At 42.0% G+C, this 20,138-nt stretch overlaps 1 protein-coding gene across 1 annotated transcript in view; it reads right to left on the bottom strand.

The window, feature by feature from the left end:
- LOC136842640 (eukaryotic translation initiation factor 2-alpha kinase-like) overlaps positions 1-20,138 on the bottom strand; it is a 113,558-nt gene that overhangs the window by 24,220 nt on the left and 69,200 nt on the right. The window contains exons 11-12 of the mRNA XM_067110262.1: positions 15,004-15,152; positions 10,715-10,837 (exon numbers count right to left, since the gene is read on the bottom strand). Of these exons, the coding sequence (XP_066966363.1) occupies positions 10,715-10,837; positions 15,004-15,152 (272 nt within the window). The remainder of the gene's footprint in view (positions 1-10,714; positions 10,838-15,003; positions 15,153-20,138) is intronic.

Here is a 20,138-nt window from a genome sequence, read left to right as displayed (position 1 = left end):
CAACTTTCGGTCAAATTTGACTCGACCGAAATGGTCGAAAAATGTAATTGTAAGCTAAAACTCTTACATTCTAGTAATATTCAATCATTTACCTTCATTTTGCAACAAACGAGAAGTCTCTAGCACAATATTTCGATTTATGGTGAATTTTTGAAAAAACTTTTCCCTTACCTCCATGTATAACTCTGCTGAAAATCTCAAATTTCTTTAGTCACTTTGTCGTAATTTTTGCACCATTTTATATTAGCCGTTACATAAAGTTTTATATATGAAAATGTGCGCAATTTCATTTTGAATACAACAAAAAATAACCCATGGTGGTAGCTTTTATCAGTTTTGAAATAATTTCATATAAATCACAGTAAGTGCCGAAATTTCAACCTTCGGTCAACTTTGACTCAACCAAAATGGTCGAAAAATGCAATTGTAAGCTAAAACTCTTACATTCTAGTAATATTCAATCATTTACCTTCATTTTGCAACAAACGGGAAGTCTCTAGTACAATATTTCGATTTATGGTGAATTTTTGAATTTTTGAAAACTTTTTTTTTACGTCCGCGCGTTACGAACTCATGCATCATTTTGTGATAATATTTTCTCTGTGTTGCTTTGATCGTTTTACAATTTGTTATATACTAAAATCATCACAATTTAGTGTACAATACAACAAAAAAAATAGCTAATTAGATTTAACCGTTTTGCTCACAGCGCGATTTGTATACAATTATATATGAAATTTTTTTCGCGCTGTCATATATTCCAATATTTATACAGTATATGATAATGATTTTTTTTTTTATTTCTGATGGTTGCATACTAAACTTCAGGAAATGACAAAAAAAGGAGCCAAAAATGAACTCTTAATCTTAAAAACTAAGCGTGCTGTAATTTTTTAAAAACAACTTTCTTTCCGCTTTGGAGCTAACCCCCAAACCCTGCCGGGATACGGCAGACACTTTTGTAAATAGAAGCTCGGCGTTTAAGGGTTAACAACATTTACATGGTGGTGGGATCAATCAATGTCAGCCCGACCTACTTTCATGGAAAAGCAGGTAACTCGGTTACACCTACTTGTGTTCTGTCCGATTACTCACCTCTGGTCTGATCACCTGGTGAGATGGTTGAAGGGGAGTACCTCATCGTCAGTCTCGTAAGTCTGAGTCTCGTCCCTGTCAATCTAACCTCCCATGTGGTATATCATACCTCTCATGTATGGAGATGGAACTGATACCTCCCATGCAGCTATTGTAGCCTCTCATGTATGGAGGGGAAGTTCCAAGGGTTCTTCCTTCACGATGTTCCTTGAAGATTGCCGGTGCGGAGTGTGTGCGTCCTCTAGGTGTAAGTTGCTCCATGGTTGCTCCTTACCTGACTTAGTACCCAATGACAAAATCACCTCTGATAACTACGAACCCTAACAATTTTTTGACAATTGATATAAAGGATTTTTTTTTTTTAATACCATATCCTACATACTAGTCCTAGGCTAATATATAAGCCAATTATTGTAAAATAGCGTTTGCTGCCATGAACGGACCAAGCGAAAAACCTTCTTCCGACGTGAACTGAACGTCTCTTAAATAGAACGAAGTAAATACTGGCGTTGACTTCCACATTGCTGCCTCCATAATTGCCGAAACTGAAAAGTTCTTAAGGAATGTTGCTGATGTTGCCATACTCCTGATACTATGTGCTCTGAGCTGGGAATTATGACCTGGCGATCGGAATGGTTCGCTATTTCCAGCTTGCGAGATAACTTCTCTAAGGAAGAAACTAACCGCATTCTTAGATAATGGCTGAGATGGGTTTCTCGGGGAGACGAAGAGAGTTCGAGGGTGCGGCCGTAACTTATTGGTGCGCGATAAATAGTGTTTTAGCGCACGCACAGGACAGAGGAGCATTTCTGACTCTTCTCCTGCGATGAAATCCTCGAGTGAGGTAACTTTAAACGCTCTCGGCAGCGGGTTACCTTCCGATTCCGACTTTGCTTTGAATTCAGGAAGATACGAGAGAAAAATATCCTTGTCTGCATACGATATTTTCCTTGACACAGCCTGAATTTCTCCTATCCTTTTCGCCGTTGCCAGCGATACCAAGAATAATACTTTTTTAGTTAATTCCCTCAATGTTAATTTCTCTAGAGGTTCGAACACTTGAGAACTTTACTTTTTTAGTTAATTCCCTCAATGTTAATTTCTCTAGAGGTTCGAACACTTGAGAACTTAATACTTTCAAAATTGCCACTAAATCCCACGAAGGAGCCCGAAGCGGTACAGCAGGTCTCTTGATCTTGAAAGACCTAAGCAAGTCGTGTAAGATTCTACTACTCGATAATTCTGGTAGGTGGAACCTGAAAGTACTTGCGAGCATTGGCCTATATCCTGCAGTTGTTGAATATGATAGGTTTTTAGATTTCCTAAGGAATAATAAGAAGTCTGCTACCTTCGGTATCGTAAGGCAGGAAATTCTGTCTTTGTGATCTATACCATCTGCGATATATGGCCCATCTTACTTGGTACAATTTCCTAGTTGATTTCCTTAAGCAAAAGGAAAGCTGTTGAGCCACTGCCTTAGAGAGACCGGAATTTCGCGCTGCTCGCTGGATAGTCTCCATCCAGCTAGCTTCAGCACGGACAGGTTCTTGTGGAAGCGAAGGAAGTGTGGTTGTCTGAGTAAATCCTTCCTTTGTGGTAGGATAATCGGAGGTTCAGACAGCATTTCTAGCATTTCTGGGAACCAGGGTCTTTGTGGCCAGAATGGCGCTATCAGTGTCATCTGTGTATTCCTGCTGTTCTTTAGTTTTGTCAGGACCTGCTGTATCATGCCGAACGGTGGGAATGCATACACTTGGAGATCGTCCCAAGGATGCAGCATCGCATCCGTCCCGCAGGACAATGGATCCGCCACTGGGGAAAAATAATTTGGTAATCGATAATTCATCATGGTGGCAAATAGGTCCACTAGCTTCCTCTTATTTCCTTCTCCCGACTCAGAGCGTCTGCCAGCACGTTGAATTTTCCCGTGATGAACTGGGGAAGGAGTGTAATTTTGCAACTCTTGCACCATCGCAGTATCCTCTGTGCGACGCAATTCAGGGTTGTTGACCTTGTGCCTCCGCCTTTTTTGAGGTATGCTAAGGCCGTAGTGCTGTCCGAAAAAAGCACTATTACCTTTCCGATTACCAGGTGTGCAAACTGGTGTAGTGCTTCCTCCACGGCTCTTAGTTCTCGGACGTTGATCGATTCCTCCCGATCCGGAGTCTTCCACAAGCCATCAGCCTGAAATTCCTCCAGGGTTGCTCCCCAACCCCGATCTGAGGCATCTGTATACAGATGTACTTCCGGCACCGGGAGTGACAAGTCTAGACCGGTGGTTAGATGATCTTCTTCTGACCACTACAGAAGATCCTCGTGGCAGGAATCGTCCCAGGATATCACTGCGCTCTCGACCCGGAAGTCCCAGCGATTCCTGAGACGTACTTGAAGAGAGCGCATCCGGAGACGAGAGCCTGGAATCAGGAGGGACAGGGATGACATCCTTCCGAGAAGACTCCTCCACTCACTCGCTGGTTGAGATCGGTCTGATAAAAAGTGTTCCACCTCACTCAGGATGGCATTGACTCTGTCTTGTGTCGGGAAAGCCCTCCAAGGACGTGTCTGAATTACTATCCCTAGGAACGTCTTTACTTGAAAGGGGGAAAGAGAGCTTTTTCTCACGTTTATGCGAATTCCCAAAGTCTTGCATAGTTCTAAAAGGAAGTCCCTTGCTTTTAAAATCTCTTCCTCGGATGCAGCTTGAATCAGCCAATCGTCCAGATATCTCCTCATACGATAGCCCTGGCGATGCATGATCGCTGAAACCGGAGACATTACCCTCGAAAACACCTGAGACGCCGTAGTCAGTCCGAAGCAGAGGACCTTCAACTGGAAAATCCCGGATGGACCCGAGAAACGAAGGAATCTCCGCGATTCCCAATGAATGGGAATCTGGAGATATGAGTCCTTGAGGTCCACCGAGACCATCCAATCCTCTCTCTGAACTGACCCCAAAATCGCATGTGAGGTCTCCATGTGAAACTTTGTAGGTACTATGAAACGGTTGAGCCCCGAAAGGTCTATAATGGTCCTCCAAGTACTGTCTGCCTTGGCTGTCACGAATATTCAACTGTAACAGCCTTGGGAAGGGGGAGCTGGCTTGATTGCTCCCTTGTCCAGTTAGGACCGAATCTCTGCTTCCAGGGCTATTCCCCTGATGGATGAAGGAGAATAGCTGGGAAGCTGGATTGGAGAACTGGACACCGAAGGGGAAGTCAAGAAAGGAATTCTGTATCCCTCCCTCAACACCTTCAAAACCCACTCCTCTGCACCCCACTTCTCCCAGTTCTCTACGTAGTGGGTCAGACAACCTCCCACTTTCGAAAACCCTTCTTACTCGAAGGGGCTTTCTGGGAACTTGACGACGGCCTAGATGTAAACCTCACCTTCTTAGGCGATCTGACTGGCGATCTCGAGCCCGACCTTTTACCGGGTGAGGGAAACCTCGAACCTCTAGGGGACTTGACGCTTTGTGCTGTCGACTGCAGACGTCAAGGAAACGAAATTAACCATCGCTGAGACCTCTTCTTCCCTGAAAAGGGAGTCACCGATCGCAAGGGGCGCTCTCGAAAGTATTCTCTTATGAATGTCGGGGAAGTGGGGGGGAAGGTGACTCAGGTAAAGGTCCCTCCTCTTCTTCCCAACAAACGTAGTACATCCTGCTGTGATGTTCACCTGATGAGCCAAGCCCATAGACACAGACGTTATAAGGTTGTCGAAAAGCACCTGGTCTGACGGCACATACCCATCTTGTTTTAGGAAGCCTACGAGACCGGAGAGCATCCACATAGAATGCGAAAGGGCCTCCGACTGTCCCCTAAAAGTATCCTCTGAGATAGCTGATTCCCTCAAGGAAATACCTGTCTCGTAGCTGCAGGTACCCTAGAAAGGAGCGCCTCTACAGATTCATTCAGCGGAACCCTAGACCCAGCCGCAGGATTACCTGCAATACCATATAGTAGTTTCCTCTTAGGAAGCAGAGTAGAATCCTGTCTTCCTTCTGCTACTGTCAAAGCCAACCATGCATCCGCCTCTCTCAATGCCTGATCCACTCTACCGAACCAAGGGAGTTTATACGATGTCTTTACCACTGCCGGCTTGGTAGAGTATAACTCTTCGAACATGGACTGGTAAGTCTTGTTCGGCTCTACCGCAATCCTGGACTGCAGAAACAAATGGCGAATGAACTCAATCGTTCGCTTGTATTCGCTGTCTCCTGAATACTGAAAACTAGATTCTGACAGAGGGCAATCATCATCCACTGAATTCTCATTTTCTTTGTATTCCGGTCGATGTGGAGTGGAGAGACCGAGAGAGCCCAACCCTGGTATACCCAAACCTGGAGACCATGGTCCTACCTCTTCCGGAACCTTATTTTCCCTAGCTGTCAATGTGTGTGAAACACCTGAGCCAGCCGCAAAGGGCTGCGCTAAACCTGCGTCCCCCCTTATCATAGACGTAACCCCCTTATCAGCTGACCGAGTCATTTGACTCTGCACCACATCCGCACCGTGCATACCTTTACCTAAGTTACCTACTTTCGTCAAACCTGGTTGCGTAATCCCTAATCCACAATGGGAGGATGACGCAGCCTGAACTACCTGTCTTAGAACCAGCCGGAGGTACAACCCCCAACCCTAGGTGGGGGTGGCCTGCAATACCACCCTGGACAGGGGAATCCCTCTTCATGAAAGTACTCGTATCCGCAGTCACGGAAACACCGAATGAAACCGGATCAGAAAATTGATCCAATGAACTCAGAAGACTCGGCACCTGACCCGAAACCGACCCAACACCATACACTCCAAACGTTGTACCTGCGATCTTCTGACCCGGAGGAATAAAAGTCATAGAAGTAGGAGAAGTAAAAGAAGGAGTCACACCCAGGACCACCACCGGACCCACAATTGCGGAAGTCAGACAGGTCGCAGAAACACCTGTCTGTCCCACACTAAGCGTAGTAGTTAACGCTGGTAATAAGACGCTGGTTATTGCAGTAATGAACGAGCGGTTACTGTTACCCGTGTTGAACAGCTGTGGGTACAAAGAGGAAGGTAATCCCAGAGGAACTTGAGGAACCAACTGCGTTTCTTGCCATATTCTGGAGTGCGCTTGCCCCCCCACTCGCAATTTCGCTTCTCGACCCTTTTGGTCTAGATAACTCCGATATAGCTACCTTCTCCGATTCTGCATGCGGAAGCTCAGAAGCTCGAGAAGTGTGTTGTGCAAATAGGCGAAACACTGTAGGGGGAGCTCCCGGAACTCGAGATTGCGAACTTACAGCCGTAGCTATCAAAAGAGGTACCGAAGTGTGACTTGAAAGGAGAGGAAAGAAGGTGTCATGAGAAGGTCGTTTAGAAGGCAAGGAAGGATAGTATCCGAAACAGGGGGAAACAATGACAAAGAAGCATTAGAATGAGATGAAGACATCTTTTCCAACGAAAGAAAATAAACAGAATTACTCCCACCTTGGTGATCCAAAAACAAATCTTGTGAAAACTAAGGAAAGTTCTTAATGACATGGTCCCTTATGTTTGAGAAACCTAAATGAAAACATTGTTGTACCAGAACTCTGTACCCTTGAGAAAGGCCTAAGAAATCCGCATTATGCTCTGCCAGCTTAAACGGCGTGTTAGCCATTACACTGCCTCCAGCTTGGGGATCCAAGTTTGATCCCGTCGGAAAAGGAACCTTGGACGACGAGGGCGTCTCTAACCTACTGTCTCCCGATCCTATAACTGACTTGTTCGATTTAAATCGGCTAGAATTACTGGAAGGGAACAATATCTTGGATGGATCCAGGAGGGAACCAGACCTGGGGGGCTGAAATCAGAGCAAGAGGGAAGTTCACCTTGGAACTTCTCCTCCAGTACATCTACTTTGATGATCCCTAACCGTCTTTGTCTCTCCTAAAACTAGTTTCTGATCACCACTTACTCTTTTAGGGGAAAGGGGGGAATCTGCTGCTAACACTGTCTGCTCCATGCCAGGGGAGCCGGAGATTCTACCTTTTTGGCCTGCGAATCTCCATAACCCCTAGCACCCGTTAGGGCTGGTTCAGGAACAGACAGGGGAGCTGAAAAAGAAAGATTAGCACTTTGTTCCCTATTACTAATTTCCCTACTTTCGTTCAGTTTTCCCATTAAGTTTGTAAACAAACTAGTCACACTTGATGACAACCTATCCTCTAATTTCCTAAAAAGTACTGACTCCAAGTCCTCAGATTCTTCAACTTTAGGTTCAATGGGTAACTTACGTTTACTCTTAGAAGCTAACGATTTTCTGTGCTTGACATATGCTTCCATCTGGTCGTTTGACCAGTCCCTACATTCGTCACATCTCTTATCTACACTACACAGAACTTTCCTACACCTAACGCATAGAGAATGTCCATCATGTTTAAGGGTACTCATCCTTCTTTTGCAGGCTGAGCAAGATCGAAGCTTTTTCTCTATATCTCTGGCAGGTTGATCGGGGGGCGAGGCAGCCGAGGATGGTTTCTGGTTGGTGGAGGAATTCTTATCTTTAGCTATGGAGTCCATAATTACAGCCGAATTCATCAATGTCTCAGGTATCCAACAATTCCAAAGAGAAGTCCAAAACGTAATCCAAAAAGAAGCCAAGGTCAATTAAATCACTCTCACAACCTATGTGGGGGGTCGGGCTGAGAGACCAATAAAGTTTGCTAGCAACAGGATTGTCCTGTCAGGCGAGCAAACAAAATGCGATTGGAAAGGAGGGGGAGTTTCTGCCGACCGGTGCAGATAGCAGGGTTGCCATCGGTGGGCAGGTAACCTCAGTAAACAATGTTTACCTGCAGCGTTGGTAACACTGGCAGTTAAAATTTTTAAAATTGTAGTTAAATGAGTGGGGTTATGTTCGGTCTGGTCAGGTGACCAGGGCTAATTCAGGTGTTCAGGGAGTGTATTGCAATAACTGAATTATCTAAGTTATAATTTGTGCATTGACAGTAGCCTTGTAAGCAATAAAATACTGAGAAGGTGATAAGTGCAACACCTTAAGATCTTATGAAACAGGTGCACTAGCAGCCTGTGGAGGTAGTCCTGGAAGACAGCACAAACAATGCACAGGCAAACAAAGACTCTCGCAGTCATCAGAGCAGAAACTAATGTAATCATTAAGACAAATGGTCGAGAAAAAGTTGAACTAAAAGAAAGCGGAAGTGCGGTGGAAGTTTGGCACCATGGTGTCACTGGATGGTAGAACAGTCAGTGTCTGAGTAAATGAAGAAGATGGAAAAGCCTGCTTCTGTTAGGCAAAACTAATTCTACATTCCTCTAAATCAGAATCAGCATTCAAGACTGAGTCCAGTCACAATTTAAACTCAAAACAGCCGCTTGCACTGTTCTGAAGATGCACAGGTGATTCAAAGATGATTTTTTCCTATCCAAGGTATTTAGAGGACTGTAAGCCAACCTCCTCCCAGGTTATGGGTGGGGGTGACAGAGAGGGAACTGGTAGCAGCAACATCCCACTGTCTGCTGGTATGACATGGTTCCCTGGCAGACAGCTCTCTCAGAAAGTCACTGAATTAACATAATGCAGCCTAGAGGCCAGCTCCTTTACTGGCAGGGATGCAGGCACACCTTCTCTAGCACATAAGGAATGCAAAACAGCTGATGTTGCAAGCTTACCTTCTTTGTCTTCCTTTTGACATTTTGCTAATTCTGCTACAGAAGCCATAAGGAACCACATACCCTGTTGCATTCTAGCTTGAACTGTAGGAAAGAAAAAGGGATGAGCTTGGAGAAGGATCAGTGGATGTAAGAGGATGGGATGGATTGGGCATAGTCACAGGTGTGTAGGATTGTTCAGGAGTTCCTTACAGGAGCACCTTGCTAACAAGGCTTCGGCATACCTATTCCATATTGGGACAAAAATGTTTGATCAACTGTTTCTTGTTCCAATCTACTCATCAACTATTCCTGCACTATATGTTTTCATAACAATAATGTGCCAAGCTCTATACTCATGACAATGATCTTCCAAGTCACAAACTTTACCTATACACATTGAGCATTTAGCATAGCCAACCTCTATAGTTATAGGCAAATGGTTCCCACACTCCTCATTAACACAAAATCCTGCTTCAGAAATTGTCTTACTACATGATGAAGACATTCTAGACAAAACAAAGAAATATGCCAAAAATTCAATGCCGCACCAAAATAAAAAAAATTCATCAAAATGTTTTCCCCATAACCAAAGCATTTTGCCAGTAACGTAAACAAACCCAAAGCAGTAAAACTCGAGCGTAGAAAACAGTTGCTCCATCATTACCTATCAAAGGGAAGGTAAACAGGTTGGTGAAACAGGCAAGTAGATCAGGTACCATCCCTTCATTTTCTTTCCTTTTTTGCAACTGCCAAATGAGTCTGCGGCTCAAAAACTTAAGAGCTCAATGAATGCTAGGTCAGATTTACAGAAATCGTAAAAATTTAGGCAGAAGAAGAAAAAGATTTCTTTTATAATATTTGCATGCATATTAGACGCATTTTTTCATTTTCAAATTTATAAAAAACCTGCCCTGTATCCAATGCAACTGTATTATGGATGGGAGACCGAGCACCAGAAGCTAGGCTAGGCCTAGCCTATGGTGTGCATACTAGGTAGGCACAAAAACTGTTGCTACTAATAATAAAACATTCAAAAACAAGTATTACAGTAAACTGTGTTACTAATAATAAAATATTGAAAACAAGCTGATTATCAGCCTGCTGACATAAACTTAAGAAAAATTGTTTACAACATGTCAGCAGTTAGCCTGTCAGCTATTTGCAATGAGTCGATGTAAACAAAATCATAGCACCACCCTGGTGGCCTGTCGCAGTAACACATAAACAGTTTTTTATGGTAGATTTCATACAGAGTCCATACTTTATTCCAGTATACTCACAATATTGTATTTCATGCACAGAATCACACACTTTTCTCGTGCAAAATCACTTTAGAATATTTTTCAATAAATTTATGATGAAACACACTAAAATTATTTTTTCCACAAAATATCCCTGTAAAATAGGGGTGCGTCTTATATGCTGGCAAATACGGTAATACTAGAAAGAAAAAACAAGGAATATCAGGAGACCATGAAGGATAAAAAAAGAAAAAGATAAAGAATACAGTACTTCAGGTGCAGCACCCGATTTGGAAAGGCTTTGGATAATTCATTTTTTGAGAACCCAGGAAAATCAAGACAGGATTTCCAGGTAACACCAAGTATTGTCAGTTGCTCACAATCATATGTACAGTGTTGCTTAAAAAAGGCAAATCATGAAGTAAGGCACAATATGAGTTCCCCTATTAAACAAAATTCTTCTTTTGAGTCTTTGTTGGCAGAACCCAGATATTGCATAAATTTTACATTTTCTCTAAATATAATTAAAAGATATTGTTCATTTGTCTTAGATTAAGCCAGCCTTGTGCTGGCATGGACTACTGCTCTTGGACAGCCTGTTAAGATATTGTAAGGTAAGTAATGCAACACTACAACATATGAATTATTAATTGTCCTCCATTAGAAATCTAAAACAATCAATATTCTTAACCCCAATAAACATCACTGGATTTCATTTGATTTGTAAAAATTTGTACTTACTTGGAGGGGAGAGTTATTCTCTTAACAGCATACTCATTTTCATCCAGGTTGTTATATACTTGAAACACAACACCAAATCCTCCTCGCCCAAGGCACCTAATTGGCTTAAAATCAGTTAAATATCTGTAAAAAAAAAATTCAGTCACCTTACAATTTTCAAAGCAGTTTTCATTCAATATAACACTTTCTAAAGCATATTTAAAGTTTGCATAAGCTTTTTAACTTCCAACTAAATATTAAGAAGTAGTACTAAAGAATGGAAAATGCTTGTGATTGGTTTAACTTGAAAAGCACAATTTAATGTCCCATTAACACCTAAAACTGTCTTCACGAATGCGTAATGATAACATGAAGTGGATTGCACATATAAGCAAATAACTGTTACAAATATTGCAACCATTTTACTTGCGCTCTAATTCATGAGGCATTTATAAACAGTCCTAATTTGAGAGCAACTGCCAAATAAGTACAATGGCAATAAACAGAGTTTGATCTACATAAATACTGGATCAATGGAGAGAGGAATATTTTAATGATGCCCATGGTACCAAAAATAAATAAAAACAGAAGTCTTACTCCAATGATATATTAAACCTGTGCAAAGAAAAAAGCTAAAAATGTTCAAGGGATATAATCCATTAGCTGTAATCAATCTAATACATCTACCATCTCATTATTAGGTACTAAAGGAAAATCAAATTAACACCATGAACAAAACCATAGTACATCAAAAGTGTTTGAGGGTAAATAGACAAGGTTTCTTTTCCTGATAAATGCCATCCTGAGTCACTTTTTGCCAAATCTCCTTTTTATTCTAAAAATTAAAACCCTCTTTAAACAACCTATAAAGATGGGGCACAATTTAGGCCTGGATCTCTGAAACATTCTGAAGCCTTTCCCTTCCAAAGAAAATTGCTCAGAGAGAAAGTTTCCTTTTTTCTTAACAATGGCAATTACAACTTAGACTGTTATCAGAAATTAACTACGGGGCCATCTTCCATGAAATTATACATCATCCTCAGTGCACATACCACTTCATTTAGTTAGTATTATTACTTTCATGGAGTATCAGCATCTTATTATGTTGAAGTATTAGTCCCATGTGACTCAGTACAAGGGATCTTTCATACTCTTTACTGGCAATGTTAAAAATTACCATGTTTGTACATTTACATAACCTGTCAATTGTTTCTCTCTACCAGCTGTGGACTCGTTGCCTCTACTGTTGAAGATGATCTTGAAAGTAACATCTTTTCAACATTCCTTTACAGGCATAAAAGTCACCATGAAAGGTGGTGTCCTGAAACCACATCACGTTTGTACAGGATGGATGAGTTTTGTCTGTGATTTTTGTCTGTATGGAACAAATTGGGATGAGTTTTGTCTGTGTGAGCTTTGTCTGTATGGAACTAATATCCCAATAGTGGCATTAGAGACAGATCACTTGACACTGGTATTGTCATCTTCTGTCCATGACCAAAGCAACAAAACTACAGCTAAAGGTAAAAATAACTGAAACTCTTGTCTAACTGCAGAGAACAACCAAACCAGAAAGGTATATCAGACTGGATTACATCAGTGATCAGCATCTTTCCTCTTGTTTTCCTGTATGTATGGCAAATGGTTGACATGGTTATGCAGTTTTCCTTTGTACCGCCTTCAATCCTTGTACACTGTATTTATGGACTGCAAAATGGTCAGAGCTCTGATTGAGTTCTAACAAGAAGTCTGAAACTTCCATCATAACTGTAAATATACTTATCTTGACTGAAAATCAAATATATTTTGAATGTCTTTCTCCTACACTTCAAATAATTATTTTCTCTATGGATATTAAAATCTAAAAATTTTATAGCAATAAAAAATGATAACAAGACAAGGGAGAATGGATGCTTCACCTCTCTAAATAAAAGTAAGCACTTCAAAGGACAATAGCAATAACTAAACTGATTTACCCTTCATCACATTACTCGCTAGAATTGGCTACAACAAACAGATACAAGAAATCAGTACCGCAGTACATAAGCAGAAGGCCTGCACTACAGAAAAATTAAGTATAATAAATCTTCCTCAAATAACAATATTAATAAAAACAATGTGAAGCAATATACAACAAAATTTTTTCAAAGAAATTAAACTAAACTAATCACCCATCCAGCAACATGTCCTCAATAAATTTTAAAGGACAGACATGTCTACATAACAATGTCATTCATGATTCATCTAGCCAAGCAGACAAACTGACACAAACAGAAATATTTTACCAACAATATTCTCCTCCCCATATATTGCTTGAGAAACACAACATATTTAAAATATAAAACAGGTTTTTCTATAAAATTATTAATCATTAATAGCTTTATATTCGATTCACAAACTTTCCAAACACACTAATTTGATAGATCATGAAAGGTTCACACACTTTCCAAACACACTAATCTGATAGCTCCTGAAAGATAAGTCCCAACTGCATTTGCCAGACCATGTGCCAGCATCACATATGGCCCCTGGGGGTGAACACTAGTAGAGACTTCCAAGGAGGCAAGGCTTCATCAGGTGAAAAAACAGGTGTCAACCAAAGAAGGTTTGTACTGTATTTCCTATTCTTGAAGCTCTTTCTGCAATATGAAGTCATCGAAGACATGAAAGCTTTGTTCAGCAAACATGTCCTGACAGCAGACACCACATCATGAGTATTGGGAAACCACTGATCCACAAACCATTCATCATGCATCATAAGTTTTTGACAAAGAACACTGCTGGCCCTACACAAAGGACACACCAAATGCAGATCCTTATCTAAGGATGACATAAAAGAGCTACAAGACTTCCCTTGTGCTTTGACATAAAACATAAATATGCTTTTGCACATACATATAATTTGGTACAATGAATATGACATATGATTCCTAAAAAATTGTACACAAGGAATGGGGAATGGTGCAAATTACAATACTTAAAAATAATATCTGAAGTTAAATTCATAGCACAAATTATTAATACTAGAAAATATTAACTGAAAGAAATTCAGTTCATCAAGTAATTCACATGAATAACATGCTGGGAACAGAAATGGATAACTGAAGGTAACAGTTACTGTGAACTGTCATGAATAACTGTGCCCTATGTCACTAAACCTTGAATGGAGAAATACAAAAACAATACAAGGAAAACTTACGAAACTGGTAATACTAAAAAGACCCCAAACCTATCAATGGTAAATTAATAACTGTAATAATGAAGCAAATTAAGTTATTGAAATTTGATATCCAAAGAATCAAAACAATCACTGAAGGAACCTTCTAATTCATAAAACTATTTAGCCCCAGCCAGATCAACGAACACAATATCCCCAGTCATTAAAAATAATGAACTTTACCTACATTATTATCAGAACTAAAGATATTCACAGTAATAATGGGGGCAAGTAAGCCATTGGTCCATAAGGCAAAAACTAATATTAGTAGATAATTTGCACATATCACTAAATAAAACCATATTTGGATATATTAAAAAGAAAAATGAAATGAATGTCAGAATAAATATGAATGGCTCATATCAATACAGTAACAGCAAAAACAAGTACACTGGTTAAGTAAAGAAGCATGTCTGCTCACAGTGCATCCACACTGAGGATTGAAAAGAAGCCTTCTGGAACAGTGGAATGTTGTCTGGGCATGCAAAATGGGGTCTATCATCTTTTAAGATCTATCAAGTTGCAGCAGCTGAGATATATTATGATTTATGGGTTTGTGTAAACAAATTAAATACTAGAATTTTCAAAGATTACTGGAAGTTTTGAGTGAAACAATTGTATGTTACAAGTTCCTGTGTGAAGATACTAAAGCACTGCTCAGTCTTATGCATCAACACACACCAGTAATATGTGCATGATGAAAATTCATATAGCTTCTTATGATCATACTCTAAAATTATACAAGTTCTACACAATCACTCAATTATGCTTGAAAATGAATACTGTAAAAAACTTAATCACAACCCGGACACAATCTCCATGCAAGGAAGATGTATGCAACATAATGAAACTTGCAAAACAATAGCAAAGCTATAATGAAAGAAAAACCTTCAACTGTTCATAGTAACAAACACTAGTACACACAGCAGTATCACTCATCAATTTAAAATGGCCTAAATCTCCCATGCAGTGGATACAGAATATGAACTGTATTTAGAATGGGTAGTGTAGGGACAAAGTAAAATAACAAATAAATACTCTCTCATCTCCTTTGTCACTACACTCCAAATGAAGATTCATATATTTTACTAACCTAGATGTGAACTGAAGTGCAACATCATTCTTTTGCTGCTCCTTGGTGGCACCACCAGGTAAAGGTTGCTTCTGGCTTTCTTGTTGTGCTGGTGGAGGAGGTTCAAGCTGAGGTAGCTGAACACCCATCCTCTGGATTACTGCAATAATCTGGAAGCCAATTAATTTTTACATTACTCAATAGAAACTGCTGTTAGCATAAAATTCCTCAAATAATACCATACTTCATAGCTGGTAAATTTTCAGATCATGAGGAAACCTTAACAAAAGCTTTCAGCAAACAGAGTAACAGTGGTAACAAATTTAAGTGCCTACATCAAATAACCCTTATCTTACCAAGGCCTTGGAGTACTATTTCAATTTCTGTCATTAAGTCATTAGTGGTGAGCAGCATTCAGATCATCATTAGTCCTCCAACATCAAATCCTCTTTTTACCACAGGGTTTTATTTGCCATAAGTAACCCATCTCTGACATAACCTCGGATACAGACATAACCTTAACTCTAATTGCAAATATAATTAACTCAATCCGCATGAAATGACATTTTTATGATAAAATAAAGTTTTATATACTCTTACCAAGTAACTACATAACTATTAGCTTCTAACTATCGCAGCAGCTTAAATTTGAAATTCGCGATAGTGTTCTATTGTTTTGGTGTAGGTAACTCGACCCCGCCCAATTTCGGGGAAGGATAGGTACAACACAGCTTAACAGCCCAATTCGTTTGTGCCCTATGTCCATAAATACTTATATAAAAATGTCATTTTTACATAAGTAACTTACCAAGTAACTACATAGCTGAATCCCACATTGACAGGTGGGACACATGGACATATACTACCCAAAAACACTCAGTAATGGAGATGAATCTGGAATAGAAAAGTAGCTAGCATTGGTAAAATGCTTGTTGTAACCTTACCTGGTGAGAGATCTACAGCAGGAAGATACCGCCTCTGGTCGGTGCTCATCTCGGCCTGTAGTGACATGGTGGTAAAGCCAAGTGGAGCCTCTACTTCAGTGAGTGCTTTGCAGCCAAGGAGTACTCCGATGGCCGCCAAAGCATTACAATAAAAACAAAAGCCCTTGCCCTGGGTGCAGTACCACAAAAACAACCAGATAACTAAGTTACCCACAAACCACATAAAAACAATTAGCCATTACCCATCCAATAAAATTACACAACCATTGGTGGGTACTCCAGGTACACAGTACCCCCCAAGCTTCCCAAAACTCGACACCCTATATCAAGGCGAGGAGATAGCGGAATAGAAGTGATACCTCCTATCCTTCTTCCCCCAATACCATGCCAGCCACAGATAACAGACCTAAGGTACTGCAGTTATCATATACTGTTTCTACATCACGTAAATAAAAACTAGTGAACACTGATCTGCACCTTCAAAAAGTTGAATGCGTGATCGTAGGTAGGTAGGGCCTGTTTGCAACAACTTAATTAATCTGCTAGGATGTTTAATTTGCCCTAGATAAATCTTATGACAACCTTGGTGTGATTGTCCTGAGCTCAGAGGAGATGATTCTTGGCCACTTCGTAAAGTGAGGAGTGAGTCCCTCCCTGGTTCTTTATGTACGCTAGAGCGGTCGTGTTGTCCGAGTGGACTATGAACATGTTGTTGACAATCGCTGTTGCAAAATGCTGAAGGGCCAAGTGAATTGCCTTCAGCTCCTTCACATTCATATGGAGTTTTCTCTCAGCTTAAGACCACATCCCTGATACTTCCATATCCTCCAGAAGAGCCCCCCAACCCAGATCCAATGCATCTGAGTATAAGGTGAGGTTGGTGTTCAGAGGATGCAGTTACTTCCCTTTTGAAAACCTTCCTTCTATGAGCCACCACCGAAGGTCCTCTTTGATCTCGGGTGTGATCTGAAAAAAAAAAAAAAAAAAGTCCAGAAGGGTCTTCCTGTTCCAACTGGCCTTTAGGAAGAATTGTAACACTCATGTGGAGTCTTCCTAGAGGCATGAACTTCTCTATGGATGAGAGAGTACCCAGCAGACTCATCCATTCACTGGCTGAGCATGATGAGAGAGAGAGGAAGGTTCAAACTGTCCAGAGGCAGGATTGGACTCTCTTGTCGGACAGAAAAGCTCGAAAACTCAGAGATTCAATCTTCATTTCCAAAACAAAGAATCGACTGAGTCGGGACTAGCTGAGATGTCTAAGTTGATTAAAAGACCAAACTCTTGGGCCAGGAAAAGTGTCTTCTGAAGGTCTTCTGTGCATCTTGTTCTTGAGAGGAAGTGCAGGAACCAATCGTCTAGATATAAACAAATGTTGATCCCCATGAGACGGAGCCATTTTGCTAGGGGAGCAAAAACCCATGCAAAAACTTGAGGAGCTGTAGAGAGGCCGAAGCACAGAGCCTGGAATTGGAAGACTACCCTGGAACACAAACCTTATATGCTTCCTGGAGTCCGGATGTACTGGTACATGGAAGTGTGTCCTGCATGTCTATAGTCGCCATCCAATCCCCCTGGCAGATGGAAGACAGGACTGAATGGTTGGTTTCCATATTGAATTTAGTGGTTTGTAGAAAGAAATTCAGGGCACTGACGTCCAGGACAGCTCTCCAGCCTCCCGATGACTTGGGGACGACAAATAGGCGGTTGTACAACCCCTCTTTGCTTACGTCTTCGACCACCTCTACAGCTGTCTTCCTGAGCAGGGACAAGACTTCTTGTGACAGGGCCGAAAACCTCTCCAAGCCTATGGAGTAGGCTGTCAAATTGATGGGAGAGGACACTAAAGGAGGTTTCTCCCTGAACAGGATGGAAAATCCCTCTCTGAGGACTTTTAAGACCCATGGCTCGACATTTCTTTCTTCACACTTGCTCTAAAAGTGTAGAAGTCTGGCTCCCACTGGAACACAAAGGACAGGATCCTCATTTGCGAGAGGAGGGCTGGACTGACTGGAACCTAGCTCTACCTCGAAAGGCCTGCTGCTGCAGCGGGGAGACTGTTCTAGATGCAAAAGAGACCATCAGAACATGTCCTGTTTCCTTAGGACACTTGGAAGACTGCACCAGCAGATCCTTCATGGATTTCTTTTGCAACTCTGCTGCTATGTGCTCTACGGTGGCACAGGGAAACAGACTACAGTGGCCTACAGGCGCAAAAAGGAGAGCCGTCCTCTGGGAGGGAGTGACTCTTTTTGTGGGGAAAGAGTACCACTGCTCTCTCTTCTTGAGGACTCCCACCACAAATAAGGCAGCCAGCTCCTGGGAACCATTCCTAATTGCTCTATCTGCGCAGGAGAGAACTCCTAGCCAGTCTGCAGAGAAGTTATCCTGAAGGGTGGGGCAGTCCTCAATTTTCTTCGCTAAGGTGCCCACGGTCCAATCCAGGAAGCTGAAGATTTTGAACACTAAAAATGTCTCTCACCAAGTGATCTGGTTCCGATGAAGTGAATAAAAATCTTGATGGAGAAGAATGCTGATCTGCGTGCCAAACCGATCAGGCTGGAGAAGTCCCCCTGGGAGGAGACAGAAACTCCCGAAGAAGGAGCTTCCCCAGTGATATAAGTACCTCCTTTTGACAGACAAGAAGGAGGGGTGCAAAATACAGCTTTGCCCAGATCCCTCTTTTTTATTAGCCAACTCTCGATACCTGACAGGGCTTTCTTCGACGAGGAAGAAAGTACCATCTTGGGAAGCCTGGAGGATTCCGCAGGCTGTCTCATCATGAATGCCGAACTTGGAGACAATGGCGCCGCTGGGGAAAAGAAAGTTGGGTAGCAAAACAGGAAGTACTTTAATAGAGAAGCATATGCTGAAGAAGGCTGTTCCTGTTCAAAGTCTTCTTCTCCAGACGAAATAAAGGAAGTGCCTAAGTCCACAGGCTCCCGAGTCACTGTCGGCTTCTTCAGTAAATACAGAATACTGTTCACGTGACACTGGATGGTTTCAATGAAGGATCCTGAACAGTATGCAAACGCTTCGCGCCCAACTGGAGAAGTGGAGTTTGGTGCCCTGAGTGTGGCACCGGATGCCTGGTAGAAGCTGGCGCCACGCTGGAAGGTGAGTTGACAAACACTGGAGTACGTGCGTGCACAGGTAAACGCTCAAACACTGCATCCCTAAACACTGCACTATCAGACCCCACTGGGCGCTCGGGTCCCACAGATCGCTCAGATCTCACTGGGTGCTCAGATCACTTGGATCCCTCGGATCCCACTGGAGGGAATCCCACTGGCCGCTTGGATCTCTCAGATCCTGCTGGACGCTTGGGTCCCACTGGGTGCTTGGATCACACTGGGCGCTCAGCACATTTCTTAGAAGCCTGTTTTGGCACTATAAACTGGCATCCTGTCACTGAAACAGCAGGAGGCGAACGACTAGAGTTGTCCCAAAAGCTACACGACGGTTTGGAACCAAGATCCTGATATCTAGTCTGCTTACCCAGAAGCAGGGAAGCGCGGTCAGTGACGGATACAGACCTTTTCAGTGGCCTGGATGCACTCGTATAGTGCTAACTGTGTCCCTTACTCGCACTGGAATCCAAATCACTGGATGATAGGGCATGCACTCCTCAGCCAAGGCAACTACCCGTAGGCAAACCCCACTGACCTCCCTTGGACTTACGGTTTTCCTCCTCCCAGATTTAGGGGAGTGACAGGGACCTTCGTCTAGGAGCGTCAGTGGGACAAGTAGTAACCTCCTCCACTGACACTACACTTGCACTGTGATCACTAGCACTCATTTTGTCCATAAGACCTCTTACTGAAGCCTCGATTTGAGCTACGGTGTTAACTAAAAGACTAAACTTATGGTCTATCCTGGCTTCCAGACTGGAAATAGCATTGGGTCCGGAAGGTTGGGAGCTAGGTTAAAGGAGTTAATGGAAAAGTCAGAGGCTGGTGACAGGGGAAAAAGGAGTCATAGGAATAGATGGAGCAGGTATCTTAGGAGAACCCTGGCTAGCAGCACCCGTAGCTTTGGCTCTAGCCGCCGCCTTCCTCTGTCTATTTTTCTCAAGCTTGTCCAAGTAATAAGCCAAAGTCTTCCACCTCCCCAGATCCCAGTCCCTACATTCATCACACATAAGATCAGAAGAGCAAGTTGGCCTCTACAATGACAACAAATGGTATGAAAGTCATATTTGACTGACATAAA

This window comes from Macrobrachium rosenbergii, chromosome 10 (genome assembly GCF_040412425.1).
Source record: "Macrobrachium rosenbergii isolate ZJJX-2024 chromosome 10, ASM4041242v1, whole genome shotgun sequence".
Lineage (NCBI taxonomy): Eukaryota > Metazoa > Arthropoda > Malacostraca > Decapoda > Palaemonidae > Macrobrachium > Macrobrachium rosenbergii.
This window is presented reverse-complemented; position numbering and strand designations above follow the sequence as displayed.